General features: G+C 39.4%; 2 protein-coding genes across 2 annotated transcripts in view; both read left to right on the top strand.

Moving 5' to 3' along the window:
• ZNF318 (zinc finger protein 318) overlaps positions 1–12,528 on the top strand; it is a 31,784-nt gene extending 19,256 nt beyond the window's left edge. The window contains exons 7-10 of the mRNA XM_006776447.2: positions 6,137–6,340; positions 6,802–6,901; positions 7,775–7,893; positions 8,160–12,528. Coding sequence (XP_006776510.1) covers positions 6,137–6,340; positions 6,802–6,901; positions 7,775–7,893; positions 8,160–11,480 — 3,744 coding nt within the window. The 3' untranslated portion in view covers positions 11,481–12,528. The remainder of the gene's footprint in view (positions 1–6,136; positions 6,341–6,801; positions 6,902–7,774; positions 7,894–8,159) is intronic.
• Positions 12,529–17,392: 4,864 nt separating this feature from the next.
• The window catches only part of CRIP3 (cysteine rich protein 3), a 23,759-nt gene continuing 17,741 nt past the window's right edge, over positions 17,393–23,410 (top strand). Inside the window, exon 1 of the mRNA XM_015572199.1 lies at positions 17,393–17,535. The gene's annotated coding sequence lies outside the window, so the exon portion shown is untranslated. The remainder of the gene's footprint in view (positions 17,536–23,410) is intronic.

The following is a 23,410-nucleotide window of genomic DNA, read 5'->3' as shown; positions in this document are numbered from 1 at the left end:
GTAAAAAGATTTTATTTTAAAAAGTTAAGTGTGTATGAAACGTTTAATTTCACAAAAAAGTTTATATGTATTACTATAATTTTAAATTTAGCCCCTTTTAAAAGCACTCGTTGGGCCTCTTGCTGATGACCCACTGCTGTCAAGAGGAACAACTGTAATAATCTGAACAGTAAAGATTTTATTTTAAAAAGTTAAGTGTGTATGAAACGTTTAATTTCACAAAAAAGTTTATATGTATTACTATAATTTTAAATTTAGCCCCTTTTAAAAGCACTCGTTGGGCCTCTTGCTGATGACCCACTGAGCTGTCAAGAAAGGGCAAAGGAAAAACACCGCTTTTGGTTGAAGCGGCAGCGTGTTGTGTTGCTTTGCTTCAATCGGTGGTGTGACAAGGAAAAAAATAAAAATAAATAAATTTATACTGAATAGGTCTAATAAATGCATGCATTCACCAGTCACCACGAGTAAACAAATGCACATAGCTGGGGCATGGCTTAACGTGTATCAGAATATCATTGGCCTGAACATATTAAACCTGTTGCAGAAAGTCATATTACATGACAACAGAACCAGTTACCTCCCACTCAATGCACAACCTGTGATCAAGTGATAATCATTCACTGAACACTGTTTATGAGTGATGACTCTTGGATTTAAATATGTAGACATTAGTTGTATCTATGTAATATTTATGTCAGCAAAATTAACTACAGTGTTTTTCCCAACATATGGCCTATTCACTAAAATTTGTTAAAAATAACAGTGAATTAGCCCTAGCTGGTGATCTCAGGGGTTAGAGTGTCGGCCCATGCACCAAAGGGTCTTGGGTTCAATTCCCAGTGAAGGGCATGTGCCTGGGTTGTGGGTTCACTCCCCATCCCCTAGTTGGGGTTTGTGTGGGAGGCAACCAGGCGATGTGTCTCTCACATTAATGTTTCTCTCTATTTCTTTGTCCCTCTCCCCCCTCCCTTCCACTCTCTCTAAAACTCAATGAGAAAATATCCTCTGGTGAGGATTAACAAAAACAAAGAAACAAACAAAAACATTGAATTAACAACAACAAAAATAACCTGTTAATTTAATTATAAGGAAATCTTGGTTAAAGGCATTTTAAAATTAACAAGGTGTTAATTTTCACATATAACATACAGACCAGAAATTTTGTCCATTAAATCTGAAGTCCATTATATTGAGGTCTGCAAAATGGAGGGTTTGCTGTATTTGATACAGGAATCACTGACTCTCAGAAATGCTTTCTTTCCTTGGGTGCTATCACACTTCTTTCCTTCCTAGTATGCTGGCTGCTGCTGATTAGTCTCCTTTACTGCCTATTCTCTTGTACCTGATCTTTAACTAGTTTAGTTCTTCTCTCCAAAATTCTGCTTTCTCCTTAGGTCATTTTATCCAGTTGTATGCTGAAACACCATGCTGACATCTTCTAATTTTATAATGATTCTTTTGAGGTCCAAATCTAAGAGTCCAAGAGACTACTCATCATTTCTACTTCAATGTCTCATACACTTCAACATATCCTAAACTACACTAATGATTGTACTGAACCTCTCTAACTTTTTCTCCCTCTGGTGTCACCCAACTCAATGAGTGGCACTACTGTCCAACAGTTTTCATGACAACGACCTGAAAAGCATTCTTAGTGCTTTCCTCTCCCTTGCTGCTTTATACCAAATTCTACCTGCTCTACCTCCAAGGTAAATGTTAATTCCATCCATTTCACTATCTCCATTGCTATCTAAGTTCAAGGACTTTCAATTCTTTTTTCTTTTTAAAATATATTTTTATTGATTTCAGAGAGGAAGGAAGAGGGAGAGAGAGAGAGAAACATCAATGATGAAAGAGAATCATCGGTCGGCTGCCTCCTGCATGTCCCCTACTGGGGATCAAGCCCGCAACCTGGGCATGTGCCTTTGACCAGAATCAAACCTGAGACCCTTCAGTTCACAGGCTGACGTTCTATCCACTGAGCCAAACCAGCTACGGCCACCTTCAATTCTTGCTTGTACTGCTACACTCCTTTTTCTTTCTCCAGATACAGCCAGTGATCATGGTACTCCCTGCTTACCTCTTTACCCTCATTTACACATCTTTTCTCCCTGGCTCACTATAATTTCATTACTGGCCTTTTCATTCTGAAAATTTGTCATTCCCTCTAATGTCTTTACATCTTCTCTTCCCTATGATTATCATGCAAACCCCACTCTTTGCCTACACTCCTTTTTCTTTCTCCAGATACAGCCAGTGATCATGGTACTCCCTGCTTACCTCTTTACCCTCATTTACACATCTTTTCTCCCTGGCTCACTATAATTTCATTACTGGCCTTTTCATTCTGAAAATTTGTCATTCCCTCTAATGTCTTTACATCTTCTCTTCCCTATGATTATCATGCAAACCCTGCTCTTTCCTTATCCCTTCTAACTAATTCATATTCATCATTTAAGGTTGCAGCTTAAATAAATTCCAACTCCCTTCCTTGATTTCCCAAACTGTTAAAATTGCCTGATATACACTCACAATAATTCCAATTTTTTGCCTTAGCATTTTTTAAATATATTTTTACTGATTTCAGAGGAAGGAAGAGGGAGAGGGAAAGATAGAAACATAAATGATGAGAGAATCATTGATTGGCTGCCTCCTGCACATCCCCCACTGGGGATCAAGCTGCAACCTGGGCATGTGCCCTGACCGGGAATTGAACCGTGACCTCCTGGTTCATAGATTGACACTGAGCCACGCTGGCTGGGTTGTCTTTGCATTTATGACAGTTATAATTATATAATTGCATGTGTTTCCCCAATTAGATTTTAAGGTTCAAGGGATAGGGACTATATCTGTCTGATTCTTCAATATAGTCCCCAATATGTAGCTCAGTGCCTGGCACATAGTAAATGAGTAGTGCTCAATAAAAATTACATCTTACACTCCTACTACCTCAAAATGCTTGCTCTTTTCTAAATGTTCAGTATGCTATTTGCCTCTCTAATTTTGCAGTAATAATCCTCTTAGCCTAGTGTAATCTTTCTCCCAACCTCACTCATCCACTAAAGTCCAACTTGAATACTGCTTTCTTCATGAAGGATTCCTGAGTTCTACCCAGATTTAGTCAGCCCTTCTTTAATACTTCTATAATATATTACTTTGTTTCTTTGTAAAATGTATTACATCCTATCATATTTAAAACATGATCTACAGTATGTCTATTCTCATGCCTGTCTCTTCTAGTAAATGAGAACTTTCTGAGAATAAAAGAGTATAACTTATTTATCTTTGTGTTTCCCATGGCATCCATTATGTCTAGTATATATAGATGCTAAGTTCATGTTTGGGGTATAGAGAAGAAGATATTCTGTATACTCTATTCACCGAAACCTAATTATTCTATATCTTCCTGGGAGAGTTCTCTTACTCAACCAGGTAAGACTATGTATACTCTTTTATACGAGGGTCATTGAGTTCAGAGCTTTTAATGGGAGAAGAGCTTAAAAGTTCTGGCCCTTTGTAGTTGAGTTATACATTGTTTGGGGTTCTGTTTATTCACCAACCTCATGATAATCTATCATCTTTGAGTCTTCATGTTCTCTGAAGCTAACAGGCATATGTTGCAATTCGATTTTCATTTCAGCAGTAAGGAACGTTATATCGGTAACCTCTTTTCTACCTGTTTTTGGTATTTCTTCTTTCTTTGCCTCTCTTTAAAATGCATATTTGGTTTTCGATTTTCTATTCATTTCATAAAAATAAACACATATTTCCATAATTTTATTCACCTAGACCACTATTATTAATACCTTGTTGTATATTATTCCAAATACTCTTCTTCTGTTCATTAATTAATTTCATAAGTGCCTACAAAAAGGAAAACAGGAAAGGGATATAGAGTAGTTAGGGATAGTTTTTTGGATAAGGTAACATTTGATATTCTATGCCTATTCACATATCTATTGATTATTCAAATGTATTTTGTTGCAAACTTTTCTCAGTAAAAAATGAACATCTTTTCATGTCAATAAATAGACTTCTTTGCCCTAGTCCAGTGATCGGCAAACTCATTAGTCAACAGAGCCAAATGTCAACAGTACAACGATTGAAATTTCTTTTGAGAGCCAATTTTTTAAATTTAAACTATATAGGTAGGAACATTGTTATTAACTTAATTCGGGTCCTCCTAAGGCTTAGGAAGAGCCACACTTAAGGGGCCAAAGAGCCGCATGTGGCTCGCGAGCCGCAGTTTGCCAACCACCGCCCTAGACACATCTCTAATAGGAGGTGTGCAGGAGGCAGTTGATTGATGTTTCTCTCTCATTGATGTTTCTAATTCTCTATCTCTCTCCTTTCCTCTCTGTGAAAATCAATAAAAATATATATTTTTTAAAAATAAAATAAATGTCAAGGGGTAAAATTGCCGGGTCAAAGAGTATAAAGAATTTGAGGTATGTAATATATATTTCTAGATTATCTTCCAGAAAGATGGTGCCAGTTAATACTCACCAGCAATGTATGCATATGCCCAACCCCTACCTGCTGACACCTCTGACAATATTTCAAGAATGTGAAATACTAGCCCAAACCTGAAGCCATGCTGCCTTGCCTGAGATGACAGCGTCACCCACAGGCGACCTGCTGCCTGGAATAAGGTTTGCTTGTGCTCTGCAGACACATTCACTACTGGGTTAGGGGGAATTGCTTTCATTTCTCAATCCTGTCCGTTTCCCACCAGTCAGTATTATAGGTGACAAGTTCCCTGATCTTGTCCACTATGGAACTGCATGTATACTTAACCCACTCTGTGTTCCAAAATTATCTTTAAAAAAAATGTATATATATATGTATATATATATATATATATTTATAGATTTCAGAGAAGAAGGAAGAGGGAGAGAAAGATACAAACATCAATGATGAGAGAGAATCACTCACTGATTGGCTGCCTCTTGCATGACCCACACTGGGGATTGAGCCTGCAACCAGGCGTATGCTCTCACTGGGAATTGAACCACGACCTCCTGGTTCATAGGTCGACACTCACTACTGAACCATGCTGGCCAGGCTCCAAAATTATCTTTTTTCTTTTCCTCACTCCCCAACATTAACCAAAATTCTTATTTCCTAAGTGTCTTGTTCTCAGCTTACTGACAAATGAATTTATACTAAAATATTTATTATTGATAACTTAATGTTTGGGAGTGATATATTTTAAAAGAGGATTCATGTTAACTGAGAGATGTTAAATTGGTGGAATATAATACCAATGGTGGTATTTTAGGTGGTTAGAACTATTTTACCCAGCCCTAGCAGGTTTGTCTCAGTGGATAGAGCGTTGGCCTGCAGACTGAAAGGTCCTGGGTTAAATTCCAGTCAAGGTCACATGCCTGGTTTATGGGCTCAATCCCCAGTTGGGGACGTGCAGGAGACAGCCATTTAGTGATTTTGTCTCATCATTGATGTTTCTCTCTCTCTCCCTCTCCCTTCTTCTCTGAAATCAATAAAAATATATATTTTTTAAAAAGATATTTTACCCAAATTCTGTTGTCATCCCACATAGACTACTATCTGCTTTGTATACAACATCAGCCCTGCTCTCTCCAGTGTTCCATACTAGTAAGCATCTGTGATAAGTGAGTTGACTGTCATCTATTCTCTGCATTTGCGTAACCTGTCAATTACGTTTTCCATTTGGGTTTTCTTCTCTGCATAGTTGTCATTATGACTTTTAAATTTAACTGTTATATTTAATTGCATAGGTAACACTTTCAACATTTACCAACGGGTATACAATAAAAAGATTCTTATCTATTCTTTTTCTCTACTTCCCCTTCCGAGAGGCAGCCAGCATTCCAATAATCTTGAGTATTCTTCTAGATGATGTAGGATATATAAGTAAATATATTGCCATTGTGATTTATTCTCCATGAGGAGATAGCATTATGGAGCCTAATTAGTTATGTTTGAGCCTTACAGACTTCTTGTGGACTTTACCCCAGTTTATGGAGCTTTAGGTACTGGAAATATGATCATACAGGCCTATTTCTATAATTGTGATAGGCGACCTCTTTTCTGAGAGAAGACAGATCTAGACTACCTTGAATTCCTTTTAAGTGCAGGGTTTTTTCCCCTGTAGGAATCAAAGGTAAACAATGAGAATTCTTGTACTAAGAGCCCCAAGCCTGCAGAGAGCCTCCAGCCAACTACTAAGCAATTTGATCAGCCCATTGCTGCCTATGAGTATTATGATGCTGGCAATCACTGGTGCAAGGACTGCAACACCATCTGTGGGACCATGTTTGACTTCTTCACCCATATGCACAACAAGAAGCACTCACAGGTAGGTACTCTGTCCTCTGTTATTTCTACTCTCACCCATCTTCCCTTCAAACTTCTATACCCCCATCTGCATTACAAAGCTGGCAAATGAAACATTCTCATATGGGCAGGAGCCCCAATATGAAGAGCCAAGAGATACCAGCAAAGGAGACACCATCCCCAGAGCTCAGTCTAGGGGACCTGCCTGTAACTAAACACCATGACAAGTGTAAGTGAGGCTTCAATCTCTTTTGATTCCTTGAGTACCTGATTATTTGTTTCATTTTATCCATTGCTGGTACTTGCTCTAACATTTGTTTACCTTTTCCACAGGTGATTTCCATTTAAACAGTTGGCAGAGCGGGTGGGGGTGGGTAGCTGGGGACGTCTGGTCCCCCCTGGTGTGTGGGGAGAAAGAAAAAGAAAAGCGGGTCATTGAGTTTTTAGTGCTGTTGTGTGAGCACCTCTGCCTCTTGCAAATAGACATTGGATCCCTACAACAGACCTTGGGCTTCAAAGACCCAGAATGAGGCCAAGCAAGATGCTGTAAAGCGCACTGACAAGATAACTGTTCCTGCAAAAGGTATGTTTCCTCTCTACCATTTTTGTGATTTCCTTATATTCAGCCAAGGATGTATCCCTGAACTAAAGTGTTAGGAAGCAGCATAGGGTAAGACATAAATACTTTTGATAAAACTGTAAGAATGCCTTCTGCGTGTAAAGCAGTCTACTAAGTCATGAAGAAATACAGAACTGTGTAAGACAAGAATGCTCCCTATCCAAATGGCCAAAACTCTAACTGATATTAAACATGTAGACCACTTAAAAATATAATTTACTTTGTCACTGGATTATGCACTAAAATCTTATTTATTTGGAATCCAGATGAAAAAGAACAATAAGGTGCAATAATTTAACTGCCTTTTCAGCTAAGTTATATTTTTGAATGGCCATTGGTAAGGGAGTAAAATGAGAAATAGAAAGTTTCTTTATCTTTAAATTTCTCAATTTCATTCCTTCATAAGTAGTCAATGCTGCTACATTCTTTAGATCTGAAGGAGGTTGATAATTTCTGAGTAATTAATATCAATATGACAGATCCTCATACAGATGATACTAGGCTAACTGTTTGGGAGTATAGTTTTTCAGTCTCCTAAAATACTTAGTGCTGGTTGGAGTTTGAGAAGAATTGGCAATAGAAATGTGTCTGGCACAGGAAACTCCTGAATATACCAATTAATGTTCCCAAGAGGTAGAAGGCATAGATTCTGAGTTCAAGCTTTAAGTTGGAAAGACTGTGCCATTGAAATTCATCTAAATACTGCTACTTACTCAAAGTGGGTAAGGTCCTCTGTATATTAACATTTTACTGCAAAGGGAAAGTGGGATTTCCCTTGGTTGCTGTCATCCTGGGTGGAAATAACTTAGTTTCTTGACTTTCTTCCACTTCCTCCAGGCTCTGAGTTTCTGATTCCCATCACTGGATATTACTGCCAGCTCTGTGAGGAATTTTTGGGGGATTCAATTTCTGGAGAGCAACATGTGAAGGGTCACCAACACAATGAGAAATATAAGGTTGGTTTCTGTAATTGCCTGTGGAGTTTCCCACTTTCTGCAGTAATCCTTTTGCCTTTGTCAAACAAGTTGAGAGCCGGAAAAAAATCATTAACACTTCAAATTCCATATGATCACTAGGAAATTCTCAATTCTAATGAGAGATGCTGACCTGATAGAACCATCTATATCCTTGAGGAAGATGATGTCTAGGGATTAGTGGGTCAAGATTTTCTCTCTTATAGTATTTAGACCAGTTGTTGAACCTTTATCTTTTCTCTTCCCAGAAATATGTGGTTGAAAACCCATTATATGAGGAGCGGCGGAATCTGGACCACCAAGCTGGCTTGGCTGTGGTCCTAGAGACAGAACGCCGACGTCAGAGTGAGCTAAAGCGCAAACTTACTGAGAAACCAAAGGAAGAGAAAAAAGAAAAAAAGGCAAAGATCATGAAAGATGTAAAGGAAGATGACAAGGTCTTTGAGGAATTAGAGGACCAACTCTCTGAGGACAGTAACTCCCCTGGAAAGGCTGAAAACAAGAGGAAGGGTAGCATTAAACTACAATTAAAAGAAGAAGTAAAGAAAGAATCACCAGCATCTTCCTCTTTTGGAAAATTCAGCTGGAAGAAGCCAGAAAAAGAGGAGGAAAAAAGTTCAGTGGCCCAAAGTATGCCCAAGGAAGAGACCTTGGAAAGCAGTAAGGACAAAGAGGATGGCAAAACTGAAGCTGGGAAGGCAAAGCCCATCAAAATCAAGCTATCTGGGAAAACTGTTGTTGCACATACTAGCCCTTGGATGCCTGTTGTGACAACTTCAACCCAGACTAAAATCCGACCCAACCTGCCTATTCCATCCACAGTTCTCCGTAAGTCAGGGTTAGCCACAGTCAGCAAGCCAGCTCCTCTTAACACCTTTCTATCCATCAAATCCTCTGGAACCACTGCTAAACCTCTGCCAGTGGTTAAAGAATCTTCATCTGATCTCCTCTTGCCTCCTGATATCATCTCCAAAGCATTTGGAGGGGAAGAAGTGATTCTAAAAGGGTCTCCAGAGGAAAAAATGATGCTGGCTGAAAAGAATGAGCCATCCCATATACCTGAGCAAATGCTTCCACCTCCACCACCACCTCCTCCACCCCCACCCCCACCACCCCCAGTTATACCTCATCCAGCTGCAACTGCTCCTTCTGCTCAAGCAAAGTCTGTTTTGGCTCCAGTAAAATCAAACCCAACTGTATCTCACACTCTCAGTCCTGGCTTGCTGGGTCCTAACATTTTGAATCCAGTGTTGCCGGCAGCCATCATGGTCTCAGCACAGCCAACTGCCATTCCTTCAGATGAGACAGCTCCTGGGGTGAGTGAGAGTGACCGGGACCAGACCCTATTCTCTGTGTTAGTGCGTCCACCACCTCCCCTCTCAAGTGTGTTCAGTGAACAAGCCAAAAAATTGGAAAAGCGAAATTCATGCTTAGCCACAGCCAATGCTAAGGACCTGTATGACATATTCTACAGTAGTGGTGGAAAGGGGGGCCCTGAGACTAAGCTGAGTGGTGGTCCATTGGCCAATGGGGAAAATAACAACTTTTCTAAAGCTGAAAGTTCAGACACCTTTTCCACTTCTACTTTGAACAGCAGTGCATCCCAAGAGGAGTTGCCTCGAGATAGAAGTTTGGTTTCTGCTCCTTCATTTGGAAACCCTAAAAAACCCATTGCAAAAACTCCGGTGTCCCTAGGGAAATGGTCCGTTGTAGGCTCAAAAAGCAGAGGCAGCAGCTTTGGCTTCCTACAGCCTCTGACAAGGTTGTGTCAAAGCAAGCCTTATGAAACTATTACCCCAAAGACAGACACTTCGGCTTTGTGGACTTCTAGCGCCTTCCAGGGTGTCACTAATAGGGATATAGCTCCAGAGGGAAAAATTGAGGTTGACCTGGAAGAGCCAGGGCCACCAGGTGTAGAGCCAGCCCCTAGGCTGTCAGATAAACACTGTAAAATCATGGAATCTCAGAAATTGGTAGAAACCCATCTTATGAAATCTGGTAACATGGATGAGGAGAGCCAAGAGCTTCACCAATCTAAGGGCTGTGGAGAAAGTCAGATAGAGGCAAACAGTGAACTAAAAGAAAGGGGAGCAAAGCTCTCTGAGAGGATGGTAGAAAAGGGAATAGGCATCATTGTTGGGCCCAGAAATATAGAGGATTCGAATTTGAATCATAGGAACAGATACATGTGGGAGGGGAAAATAGAACAGCACAAATTGCAAATGACTGACAAAAAGATGGAACACTCCAAAAAATTGATGATAGGAAGTGAAACTCAAAGTAAAGTAGTGATTGAATTGAGTGCACAGACTCTCTCTTCCACAAAGGCAAAAATAGACTCATTTCCACCGAAAGCTAGGTCTTTACTCCAGAACCCACAAGACACAACTGTGAAAATTTCTACTCCAGAATTGCTTCTTCAGTCCCCAGCCAGATCAGATACATATATAACAGATTGTGCACAGGAGCAAGGAGTTTCAACTGGTAGTGAGTGCCTAGAAAATTCAACTCCAGAATCAGCTTCTAGAGTTTCAAGGTACAGAAGTCTCAAATTCAAGAGAGAAAGATCGAAAGATTTTCAGGGTAAATTGATTTGTGAACTGGCTGGTTGGGATGAGAACAAGAAGCCAGAGACCGGGGAGAACCAGGAGAAACCAGAAGCAGATGCCCTGGAGCTACGAGATATTCACCCACAATTAACAGGGACAGTAGAGAGCAAGGCCTTAGAAGACTTAGAAGTTACAGACTTGAAAGTAGAAAAGCTTGCTGCCCTCAGGAACCTGGGGGATTTGGGTGTTGATTTCTGCAATACTCAAGGAGACCCAGCACATAGATCCCCAACTGCCCTGTCTCAGAAATTGTATGAAGAAAATACTTTGTCAACTATAGGATGTAATGCCCCACTTCTCACTGACTTTGAACCAATCCCATCCTTTTCTGAGTTTCCATTAGATTCTCCCCAAAACCCGGTGCTTAACTTTGAAGCAGAGGGTGAACAAACCTCATCTAATCCCAGAAGTGGGAGGATCACTCCCAACATTTTGAAAACTGGACATCCTATAGAAAATGTTGACTTTGGCTTGGGGAGTGTAGAGGGGACACATCAGGCCCTTGACCTGTTAGCAGGAGGAATGATGCCTGAGGAAGTAGAAGGAACTTCTCAATTAGAGAAACAAGGTTCACTCTGTTTGGAATCAGAAACAAATCCCGCAGGCCTTGGGCCATCTCCTTGCCTTCCAGACCTTGTTGACTTTGTCGCACGGACATCTGGAGTTCAGAAAGAGAAGTTATGTTCTCATCTCTCTATGCCAGGTGACCCTTCTGAGTGTAGTTCCTTAGAGATGGTACCACTACAGCCAGAAATAGTGAATGCATCCATCACAGGGGTAGCAGTTCCTCAAGTAGATGAAGATAATGAAAACCCTTTGAATTTGGTAAAATCTTTGGCTTCCCAGTCCTCTACAAGGGATCAGGTAGTTGGAGGCAATATTGTCACTCAGGAAATACTTGCACGAGAAGCTGCAGTTGATGCCGTCCAGAACAACACAGAATCCAGTGTTCACAACTAGTAAGTATCCAGAGCTGCCTGTGGATGAATCGAATTGACTTCTAGAAATCCAGTGCCCAAATGATCCAGGACTGTTTGGCTCTCATCTGGAACCTACACCATGATGTGCAGTCAGCATCTAAATGTTCATGGAAGAAAAAAAATATTTACCTCCTTTCCTTCTTTCCCTTTCTCCCTAAGATATCAGACAAAGCAATCATAATTTCTATACATATCTGTAAAAAAGTATTTTCTGTTAAAATTTTTTGCCAATTTATTTTCTCCTACTTTGTCATTAAAATCAAATGTCTATCTGGCTTACCACATAGTGTGCTTTGATTATATTTTTGCCTTTGACTCTGCCATTTCTGAAATGTGGGGGAGGAGGAAGAACTGACTTCTCCAATTGCTGTGTTGTATCCCCACCCAATTTTCTGGGCAGCTTGATGGGTCTCTGGGAGAAACACAAGAAAGCCTACAGAAATGGAAAACTGATGAAGGAAAGATTGTTCCTCTATTAGGCTTCCATTTGGATGGGCCTGCCTTAAGTTTGTTTATTGTTTACTTCCTTGTGGCATGTCAACCCCCATACTCTCCTCATTCTGTTGCTTTTGCTTGAAATGGTCCTACTAACTCACAAACCTGTTTGGAAATGGTCTCAGTAAACATGGAAGAAAATCTAGCAGGCTCACTTTTGGAAGACGACAAATCGGTAAGGCTTATTCATAGCTCAGTGCCAGAAGCTGATATGCTTTGGGGGTCACTTTTATTTAGAAAATGGCCTTTGTTTATTGTATTGTGATGCAGTAATACTTTGTGTTAAATTGCGTAGCAGTCATTTCTGTTCTGAAGAGGTAGAAGATCTGAAACTTGTTCTGGGATTGGATTTATTCTCTGTTCCACAACCCATATGTATTCCTTTCTCTACCTCTCCCAAGTTATTTCCACCATAGTGTGATGTTTTGGGTTGTACATTTTGTTCAAAAGATTAAAGAATTTATGAGTTGGCTTGGACAAGTTTAACTTTATTTTTAATGTGTTAATTACTTGGAATAAATGTGTTAATCTCATGTTTCTTTCTGGATTTTTGTTTTGAAACCACACACATTTGACATCCACAGGAAAACTAACGCAATGAATCCCCACTGCTCTATTTTCTATACTCCCTCCAGTTTTTTAGGGCTTTCTTTATGTCAGATTGTTAGATTATAGTCTGTGCTCCAGTGCTGCCTAGATGGGTAGTAAATAGTGGACAGTGGTCTAGTTTTGGCATCTTCCAAAACTTGTGAAACTTTTTATATAACCTTGTGTTGACTCTCCCTATGCTCCTCTGGGAACTGAGCTTCCCCAAGAACACTCATGTTCTTGCTGAGAGTGCTCTTGGGAATCAGGGAGCTTGGTCCTCAGGTATTCTAACATCAGTTGTCAGCAGTCTATAAACTCTCAACAGAGGCTTCAGAGTCTTGTTCTCCCCCAACCTCCCCTACCCCAACTCTCAAAAATAATGCAAAGTTGCTAATCTTTTTTCTTAAGAATTCTTTTTGTCCCTGTTTCCTTGTGTGCAGAGCTATAGAATCCCTACTTTGAGTTTGGGGGACTATTTGCTTTTTCTAGAGCCTTGACTAATATTTATTTCGAAGTTGTCTTGGCCTCTCTTCATGTTGTGGAAAGGGCACAGATTTTAGGTTCTTTAATGTTCCTCAGCCATTTGCCTTGCTGTGATTTGGGACATGTTACTTCACCTCATGATGCGACAGGGAGCCCCCTCCCCCCTTCTTTAAGATGAAGATTATTATCTCCATCTCAGCACCAAATGTGTACACTGGTTAGGCCTCCTGAGTAGTTGTTTAGGGCTGCTTTTTTTAGGCTGAAGCCTGAATTCAATGCATTTTTCTGGCCTGGAAACCAGACTGATTCAGAAGACTAGCTATGAACAGCTATCTTCAGAGAAAATAAAAGTTTAAAATGCCAATTGTTACTGATTTTCAGTAGCTGGGGCTGGAGTACTTTGAGCAACTCCTCTTATACTCTCTTGATAACTTAAAGCTTTATGCTAAAGGCATCTGCCATTCTCAAAGTTTTTCTAGAATAATGCTCCTTATAACAGCTGAAGCAACAGTATTCTTCATATCTGCCTTGAAACCAGCAGAGAGAGAGCTTTTAGGATTCTGTGGTAAGTTCCACCACCCTTTGGGGAAAGGTGGGTAAGTTTAGAGAAAGAGTGACGTGGGGTTAATCCTATCCAGAATATACTCCTAACCTCACTTCATCTCTGAGGGAGGTAGAATGTTTTTCCAGGTCAGGAGGGGACCACTTGGGAAGGGAAGGGAAAGGAAGGAAGAGAAGCAAAATTTAGGAAGGGCAGAACTAATTCAAGTAGCTGGGGCTGGAGTACTTTGAGCAACTCCTCTTATACTCTCTTGATAACTTAAAGCTTTATGCTAAAGGCATCTGCCATTCTCAAAGTTTTTCTAGAATAATGCTCCTTATAACAGCTGAAGCAACAGTATTCTTCATATCTGCCTTGAAACCAGCAGAGAGAGAGCTTTTAGGATTCTGTGGTCTGGGCAGGAAGTGTTGCTGGCTTCCTCTAGTCAGTGGGATCTGCTTTGAAGCCCACCCAGAGAAGCCACGTGAAAGAAAGGACAGAACTCTAACCCAGTCACTAGCTTCTAGAGCAGCGGTTCTCACCTGTGGGTCGCGACCCCTTTGGGGGTCGAACGACCCTTTCACAGGGGTCGCCTAAATATATCCTGCATATCAGATATTTGCATTACGATTCATAACAGCAGCAAAATTAGAGTTATGAAGTAGCAATGAAAATAATTTTATGGTTGGGGGTCACCACAACATGAGGAACTGTATTAAAGGGTCGCGGCATTAGGAAGGTTGAGAACCACTGTCCTAGAGTTTCAGTACCATGATGGTATGGAACACATTTTTACCTTAGTAGACAAAGGCACACGCAGGGAGTGTCCCTAATCTTAACATGTGGCTTATGGAATATAACTTTTAAATTTCTGCAAACATCAGAAGCAGTTTTTATTGAATCCTCTCAACTGTGAGAACAATTGAGCAGTTAGGTTTAAATTTGGTCAAACACTTAATTGTTACCTAAGTTGTATAAATAACTCTCTAAAAATTTCCCTTGGTTTTGTGAATGGAGACCTCTTGTTTTATAAGCCATCTTTCTCCTATTCACAGCTAGCTTCAGGGCACATAATACTCTTAATAACCTTTCTATTAAGTATTCCCACTTTACTTCATGCCACTCCATCTCTTTAAAAAAATATAAAAAGTAAAAAAGTTATCTAATGTTTTGGTAGTAAAGCATGACGGAACATATGCCCATTTACCAGACTACCAGGTTCAGGGATTGAGGAAGAATGGGGAGAGGTGTGTGTGTATTTAGGGTTGGAGTGGGGGTTGGAGTTACAGTATACAGACATCCAATGGGGACGTTAAGTATTTATATTTTAAAGGGTAGAGGTGAGTTCAGAGAGGAAATGGCATAAAAGGAAGTGAGGTGGGGTTTTAAAAACACATTCCTAAAACTTGGTTCTCACTTCAACAAAGCTTACCTACCAAGACCAGGATGAGAATCTAATGAGCAAGATTTTCATTTATTAACAAGTTTTTGAGAAAATGGACAAATGAAAATTGTTTGGGGTTGTGAGCACATTTCTTCTATGTGGAGTTTAATTTTGCAGTAATGTTTACGTAATTTTAAATAAAAAATATGCATACAGTAACAATATTCATTGATAAGCCAAGCTGTTGAACTTACAATGAATCTTTTGCCCTTAAAAAAACAGCAAACACTGCCCTGGCTGGGTAGCTCAGTTGGTTGGAGCATTGTCCTGATTTTAGTCCCCAGTGAGGGCACATACAAGACTCAACCAGTGGGTGCATAGATAGGTAGAGCAACGAATTGATATTTCTCACTGCTTTTCTCTCTCTAAAACCAACCAATACATTTAAAAAAAAAAGTCACCATCCTGATTTGTCCTCAACCCTTAAACATTTTCAAAAGACCATGTACATTTTCATTGTAGCACTTAATGGGATTGTAATTTGACATTTATGTGTTTCTTTGATTCATATTGCCTCCCTTCCCCTCAACTAGATTACAAACTCCCCAAAGTAGTCTGTCATTGCTTACTGTTTTTTACCATTGTATTTACAGTGCATAGTTGCCTGGCACAAAAGAGTGCGCAATAAAAGTTCATTTAAAAAGTCAGTGTGGGGCCCTGGCCGGTGTTACTCGGTGGTTAGAGCATTGTCCTGTGCACCGAAGGGTTGTGGGCTGATTCCCTGTTGGGGCGCATAACCAATCAATGTTTCTTTCCCATACATGTTCTCTTCCTCTCCCTTTCCCTTCCTCTCTCTGGAATCAATGAAAACAAACAAAACAGTCCTCGGGTAGGATTTAAAAAAAATAGAAGCAATGTGGTAATAGTAACTATTTTTTATTAACTGATTATTAATACTTAGTAATTTATAAGTGGGTAAAAGCTATACATTGATTGTATTTGTTGGATGCTTAATACTGCACAAGCCAGCTGTCTGTCCTCTTGCTTCTGTCCTGGATCTTTATATACAAAGCACTGTCTATTACAATGAGTGCATGTCAAGGCTGCCAGTGACCCCTTCATTTCAATAGCATTCTGGAATAGTGGTGCCAGGCCAGAAGGGGGACACACTGGCCCTGAAACTCCTAGAAGAAAAATTGAGGATGGGAAATGGGGGTAAACTGACCTTAGAGTTAGCAATAAAAGGCTTTGGGGACTCTGATTTTCAGATGAGTCCCTTTCTCCTTCCAGCCAGATTTTATAGGCATGTTGAAGTTAGTTGGTCAAACTCCAAATCTCTCTGATTTGGCTGAAGGAATAATTCAGCCCTTTATGGCTCAACATCATCTTGTCACCTCATCAAAACTATATCAAGCTGCCAATTTTATTCTGTAAGGAAGCAGAAATATTAACCAAAAAAGGTTGCTTTTGGAAGAGGGATGCTTTCACTTTTTATTTTGTATCTTTTTTGTTTCAAACATTCTGACCATGAAATGCATTTATATAAAATAAAATATTCTATACACAAAACATGTATACACACATATAAAATATGTAATATTTATGTCAGGAAGTGTTTTTTGGTGCTGTGGAATGATAGGCCAGGTTTTTCTTTTTCCTTCTATATACTTTATATATTAAAAAATTGTTTTTTTAAGTTGTGTGTCTCCCACTCAGTGCATTCCTGTCTTCACTCCTCTTCTCAGTTTTCCATCATTAAAAATAGGTCTTGCTGCTTTTCCCTCAAGACTCCCTAGATTCCTCTAACTCCCATCAAGGCTGGGCAAAACACACTCTTTAAGAATCTCTATTCTTGATGAAAGCCATTTTTTTTTCTTCCTCTCTTCTGTTCCCTTTCTCCTGCCCTGACGTCTGTTGAGCTGGTTATGTATTTCCTTTCATGCTGTATAAGCACTTGGATTTATATTACATAAATCAGGATTCCTGTTTTCACAAAGCTTATTTTAATAAAGGTACTCTATATATCACAAAGTCTTTGTTGCATGCAAAAAGACAACTCATATCCAGATGTATTGATTGGAAGCTTAACCGGTTTTTTCTTCTACTTGTTGAGGATCAGGCAAGAAAGGAGTTTTGTAGAAAATAAGGGAAATGAGCATGCTTAATGGAAGTGAATGAGCAGGGTAAAAATGGAGTCAGCGTTAAATAATGGTAGAGGATGTAGAGAAAGAAAACAAAGAGATAAAATCAACCATATTAAGGTATTATTTTTCTCTTATCTCTCTGCTACTTTGCCCATGCTAAAGTTCTATCCAGCCCTCCTATAGCATACCTACGTAAGGATAAATTATGATGACATTTACTGACCCTTCACCTACCTATCCTCCTTTCTTTTCAGGAGTAATTGCAGAAGCCTTCAGATTTCCAGAAGGAAGGACTACAGAAGACATCTCTGCCCCAGTGATAGAAGCCACAGGTACCACAGAAATGATGAGTGTCCTTGGGGCCAATAGGCAGTCACCTCTAGAGTCTGACTTCCAGAAGGTGGGTATGGCTGCTGGGGCAGGAGTGGGTTGTGGAGGAGGTCCTGTCATTTTAGCTACTAGTAAATGGTGAATTGGGTGAGCAAATATGTATGTACTAGAGGCCTAGTGCATGAAATTTGTGCACTCGGGTGGGGGGCCCTCAGCCCAGCCTGTGCCCTCTCGCAGTCTGGGAGCCCTCAGCAGATGTCCAACTGCCGTGGAGGCGGGAGAGGCTCCCGCTACTGCCGGTGCATTTGCCAGCTGTGAACCCGGCTCCTGTGTTGAATGTCTGCCTCCTGGTGGTCTGTGTGCATCATAGTGACCGGTCGTTCCTCTGTTTGGTCGATTTGCATATTGGCCTTTTATTATATAGCATGTCAGTAGAGGAGGAACAAGATGAAGAGAGGCATAGGAGAGAGATGTTTTAAACTTGCCACTCCTCATCTCAAATCATCTTCTAACTTCCATCAATCATTTTGTGCCATAATACTTATGTTAAAGATGTGTAGTTTAGATTGTCTTATGCCTCCGGGGCCTTGGATCCAAGTGTTCCCGGCAAGGAGAACATCTCATATCTTGATTTCAGACTTCTTTACTGGTCCATACAAGAATCAAGGTAGAAAATTGGTATATCCTTAGAGGAGGAGTATGAGTAGACAAAAGGGGCTCAAGGAAAGGCATACAATCACAAAGGAGGTGTTTGAATAATCCTTGAACTTCAGACTTCAGCTGTTAACCAGTTTCCAATCAGTTTTACTATCTCTCCTACATACATTAAAACATTAGGTACACAGAAGCAAGCAGCATCATTTCAGAATACCAAGGAAATACCTTACTCTCTCCATCCAAATTGCCAGTGGGTCCTTCTTTTGTGCTTGGGGATTGTAGGCTTAGGGACACAGTGAAGATGAGAACCAGAACCAAACAAAATTTAGCTGAGCTTTAAGTCCTTTATAAACTCTAGGTTCATTTATGTCTGAGCTCCTGCTCCAGATTCACCCTTAAAAATAGTAGCCTAGTTTTGTTCCCCATATATAATTCCAGGCACTTTCAGTGTCTTGTAAGTCTAATTTTTGCCCAGATAAGTGTATGGTTTGGGTAACTTTTGGGAATATTCATAACATTACAAATATTTAAAAATGTACAAACAAAGGCATCAATGGAATAAGAAGTAAAGGGTAAGGAGTATCTTGGGGGCTCTTGCTGCTGAACTCAATTAAGGGCTACTCATTCCTAAAGCATGACCTTGTAGATGAAGCAACAGAAAACAGCCTAGTGCCAGGCTGCCAACACTTTGTCACCACCACTTTATCTCCCGTGCTCCAGCCCAAGATAGGCTTCTCATCAGCTACCACATTCCTCGGGTCAGGGGCAATCAAGGGAATTGGTCACAGCTTTCATCCCTCACTATAACTCACCTACTAACCAGTCCCTGGTTTGCTGCTTAGACCTCCATTTTCCAGTTGTGTCTGAAGCCCCGCTTTAAGAGGTGCTGACCTGGGGGATGGGCAGGAGGAAAGGGAACATTTTTTAGAATAATGTTTTTCCCTTTGGGTTTCTTAAAAAAAAAGAGAGAGAGATCGTTTTTATTGATTTCAGAGAGAGGAAGGGAGAGATAGGAACATCAGTGATGAGAGAGAATCATCAATCAGTTGCCTCCTGCACACCCCCTACTGGGGATTGAGCCCACAACCCAGGCATGTGTCCTGACCGGGAATCGAACTGTGATCTCCTGGATCATAGATCAACACTCAGCCACTAAACAACGCTGGCTGGATAGTAATAACTTTAAAAATAAAATGTTATGTTGAAGTATAAGGTGCATATAAAAAAAACACAATTTGGATGCCTTTTATTCTTTTTGTCTAATCGCAATGGCTAATACTTCCAGTACTATGTCGAACAGGAGTGGTGAGAGTGGGCATCCCTGTCTTGTTCCTGTTCTTAGGGGAAATGGTTTTAGTTTTTGCCCATTGAGTATGATGTTGGCTGACAGCTTCACTTTTTTGATAATGTCTTTTGATGCACAAAATATCTTAATTTATCTATTTTTTGTTTGTGGTTTTGGTGTAATATCTAAGAATCCATTACCAAATCCAAGGTCATGAAGAGTTACCCCTATGTTTTCTTCTATGAGTTTAATAGTTTTAGCTCTTTATTTAGGTTGTTGATTCATTCGTAGTTCATTTTTGTATATAGTATAGGATCCAACTAAATTTTTTTGCATGTAGATATCCAGTTATTCTAGCACCATTTTTTGAAGAGACTGTCTTTCCTCATTGATTGGACTTGGCACCCTTGTTGGAAATCAGATGGCCATAGATATATGGGTTTATTTCTGGACTTCCAATTCCATTTCATTGGGTTATATATTTGTCCTTATGCTAGTACCACTATTTAGATTACTGTAGCTTTGTACTAAGTTTTGAAATTGAGAAGTATGAAATTGGCTTCTTTTTGAAGATTGTTTTGCTATTTGAGCCCCCTTGAAATTTTATGTGAATTTAAAGATTGGCTTTTCTATTTCTGCAAAAAAGGGCCAATGGAATTTGGATAGGGATTGCATTGACTCTTTAGATCATATTGGATAGTAGTGCCATTCTAACAATATTAAGTCTTCCAATCTATGAGCATGGTATGCTTTTCCATTTACTTAGGTCGTCTTTAATATCTTTCAGCAGTACAGTTGACCTTTGAATATGTGGGAGTTAGGGGTGCCAACCACCCACAGAGTCAAAAATTTGCATGTAGCCGAAACCGGTTTGGCTCAGTGGATAGAGCGTCGGCCTGCGGACTGAAAAGTCCCAGGTTCGATTCCGGTCAAGGGCATGTGCCTTGGTTGCGGGCACATCCCCATTGGGGAGTGTGCAGGAGGCAACTGGTTGATGTTTCTCTCTCATCGATGTTTCTGGCTCTCTATCTCTCTCCTTTCCTCTCTGTAAAAACTCAATAAATATATTTAAAAAAAAATCTGCATGTAACTTAAGTCAGCCCTCCTCATATGCATATGCCCAACCTCTGATTGAAAATATAGTTGACTCTTTTTTTTAAATATATTTTATTGATTTTTTTTTTTTTTTTACAGAGAGGAAGGGAGAGAGATAGTTAGAAACATCGATCAGCTGCCTCCTGCACATCTCCTACTGGGGATGTGCCCGCAACCCAGATACATGCCCTTGACCTACATTGAACCTGGGGCCTTTCAGTCCGCAGGCCGACGCTCTATCCACTGAGCCAAACCGGTTTCGGCTATAGTTGACTCTTGAATGTGGGTTTGAATTGCCCAGGTCCACTTACATGTGGATTTTTTAGTGGGTCAACTGTATTTTGTAGTTTTTCTGTATGTTTATTTTTATTCCTGTATATTTTTATTTTTAAAATATATTGTTTTATTGATTTCAGAGAGAGAGAGAGAGAAACATCAATGATGAGAGAGAATCATAGATCAGCTGCTTCTCACACGTCCCACACTGGGGATCGAGCTCGGCATGCCCTGACTTCCCAGGAATTGAACCCTGACCTCCTGGTTCATAAGTCGATGCTCAACCATTGAGCCTCACTGCCAGGCGCTTTTCTTGTATATTTTTATTTTTATTCCTATATATTTTAGGTTAAATTTATTCCTATATTTTATTATTTTATATGCTGTTATAAATTGATGTGTTTCTTAATTTCCTTTCAGATTATTCATTGCAGTTATATAGAAACATAACTGACTTTTAAGTGTTGATCTTATAACCCTGCAACTTTGCTGAAAGTGTTAATTTGTTCTGGTGTTATTGTTTTCATTCTTTGGGAATTTTTTATATTCATAGGGTCATGTCATCTGGGTATTGGTCGTTTTACTTCTTTTCCTCATTGGATACCTTTTATTTCTTTTTCTTACCTAATTTCTTTAGTTAGAACATCCAGTACAATACTGAAAAGCAGTGGTAAAAGTGGCATCCTTAGTCTTGTCCCTAATCTTAGGGGTAAAACTTTTAGTCTTTACCCTTATGATGTTAGACGTAGGTTTTTCATAAATGCCCTTAACATATTGAAGGAGTTTCCATATTTTTCTATATTTTAAAAGTTATTTCCTTAATGGTTACCATGAGGATTACAATTAACACAATAAGTTTATAGCAATCCAGTTTGAATTGATACCTATTTAGCTTTGAAAGTATACAAAAAATCTACTCCTATATAGCTCTGTCTCCCTCCTTAGGTTGTTTTTATAACAAATTACATCTTTATATATTGTGTGCCAATTAACATAGAAGTATAATTATTGTTTAAGCATTTGTCTTTTGAATCATAGGAAACAAAAAGAGGAGTTACAAATTAAATACAGAATAATATTGGCTTTTATATTTATGTGGTTACCTTTAACACATTTAAAATTTTTCTTTGTATGGCTTTGAGTTATTGTCTAGTGTCCTTTTTATTTTATCCTAGAGGGCTCCCTTTATCATTTTTGGTAAGGCTGATCTACTAGTAATGAACTCACTCAGCTTTTGTTTCTCTGAAAAGGTCTTAGTTTCCCCTTTGTTTTGAAGGATAGTTTTGTTGAATATAGAATTCTTGGTTGAAAGTCCTTTTAACAGTTTAAATATGCCACCTGACTACCTTTTGGCCTCCATGGCTTTTGATTAGAAATAAGCTGTTAATCTTACTGAAATTTTCTTTAATGATAAGTCACTTCTCTTGTTCTCTCTTTATCTTTTGACAGTGTGATTATAATGTTTCTTGGAGTATATCTCTTTGAATTTGACCTACTTTGAGTTTGTTGTACTTTCTTAATGTGTAAATTCATGTCTTTCATCAAATTTGGGGAGTGTTCAGCCATTTAAAAAATAAAAAATAAATACTTTCTGCCTCTTTCTCTCTCTACTCCTTCTGGGATTTTTGTAATGCTTATCTTGGTCTGCTTGGTAGTGTCCTCTGGTTCCCTTAGCTCTATTCATTTTCTTTAAAAAAATTTTTTTTAATCCTTACCCAAGGATATTTTTCCATTGATTTTTAGAGAGAGTGGAAGGGACAGAGGGCGGGAGAGAGGAGAGAGGAGAGAGAGAGAGACAGAGACAGAGACAGAGACAGACATTGATGTGAGAGAGACACATTGATTGGTTACCTCCTGCACACGCTGTGACTGGGAATTGAATTTTGACTCTTCCATGCACAGGATGACTGACACTGCAGCCACTAAGCCACACTGGCCAGGGCCTGTTCATTTTCTGTGTTCTTTTTTCTTTCTGCTTCTCAGACAATAATTCAATAGTTATATCTTCAAGTTTACTCATTTTTTTCTTCTTCCAGGTTGAATCTACTATTGAACCTCTGTAGTGAGTTTTTTATTTCAGCTACGGTAATTTTTATTTTTTTTTATTTTTTTAAATATATTTTATTGATTTTTTACAGAGAGGAAGGGAGAGAGATAGAGAGTTAGAAACATCGATGAGAGAGAGACATCGATCAGCTGCCTCCTGCACATCTCCTACTGGGGATGTGCCCGCAACCCAGGTACATGCCCTTGACCGGAATCGAACCTGGGACCTTTCAGTCCGCAGGCCAACGCTCTATACACTGAGCCAAACCGGTTTCGGCTACGGTAATTTTTAGCTCTAGAATTTTTATTTGGTTCTTTTTACAATTTATATCTCTTTATATTCTCTATTTGTTCATTTTCCTGGTTCCCTTTAATTTTATGTCCATTGTTTTCCTTATTCTGAGTATATTTAGGACCATTGATTTAAAATATTTGTCTAGTGAATCCAATATTTCGGATCCCTTGGTGATGGTTTCTATAAACGTTTTTTAATTTATTTTTTTAATTTAGTTTTATTGCTTAAAGTATTACAAAGAGTATTACATATGTCTCCTTTCCCCACCCCCCACTTGACAGTCCCCCGGCC

This window comes from Myotis davidii, unplaced genomic scaffold (assembly GCF_000327345.1).
Source record: "Myotis davidii unplaced genomic scaffold, ASM32734v1 scaffold167, whole genome shotgun sequence".
Lineage (NCBI taxonomy): Eukaryota > Metazoa > Chordata > Mammalia > Chiroptera > Vespertilionidae > Myotis > Myotis davidii.
This window is presented reverse-complemented; position numbering and strand designations above follow the sequence as displayed.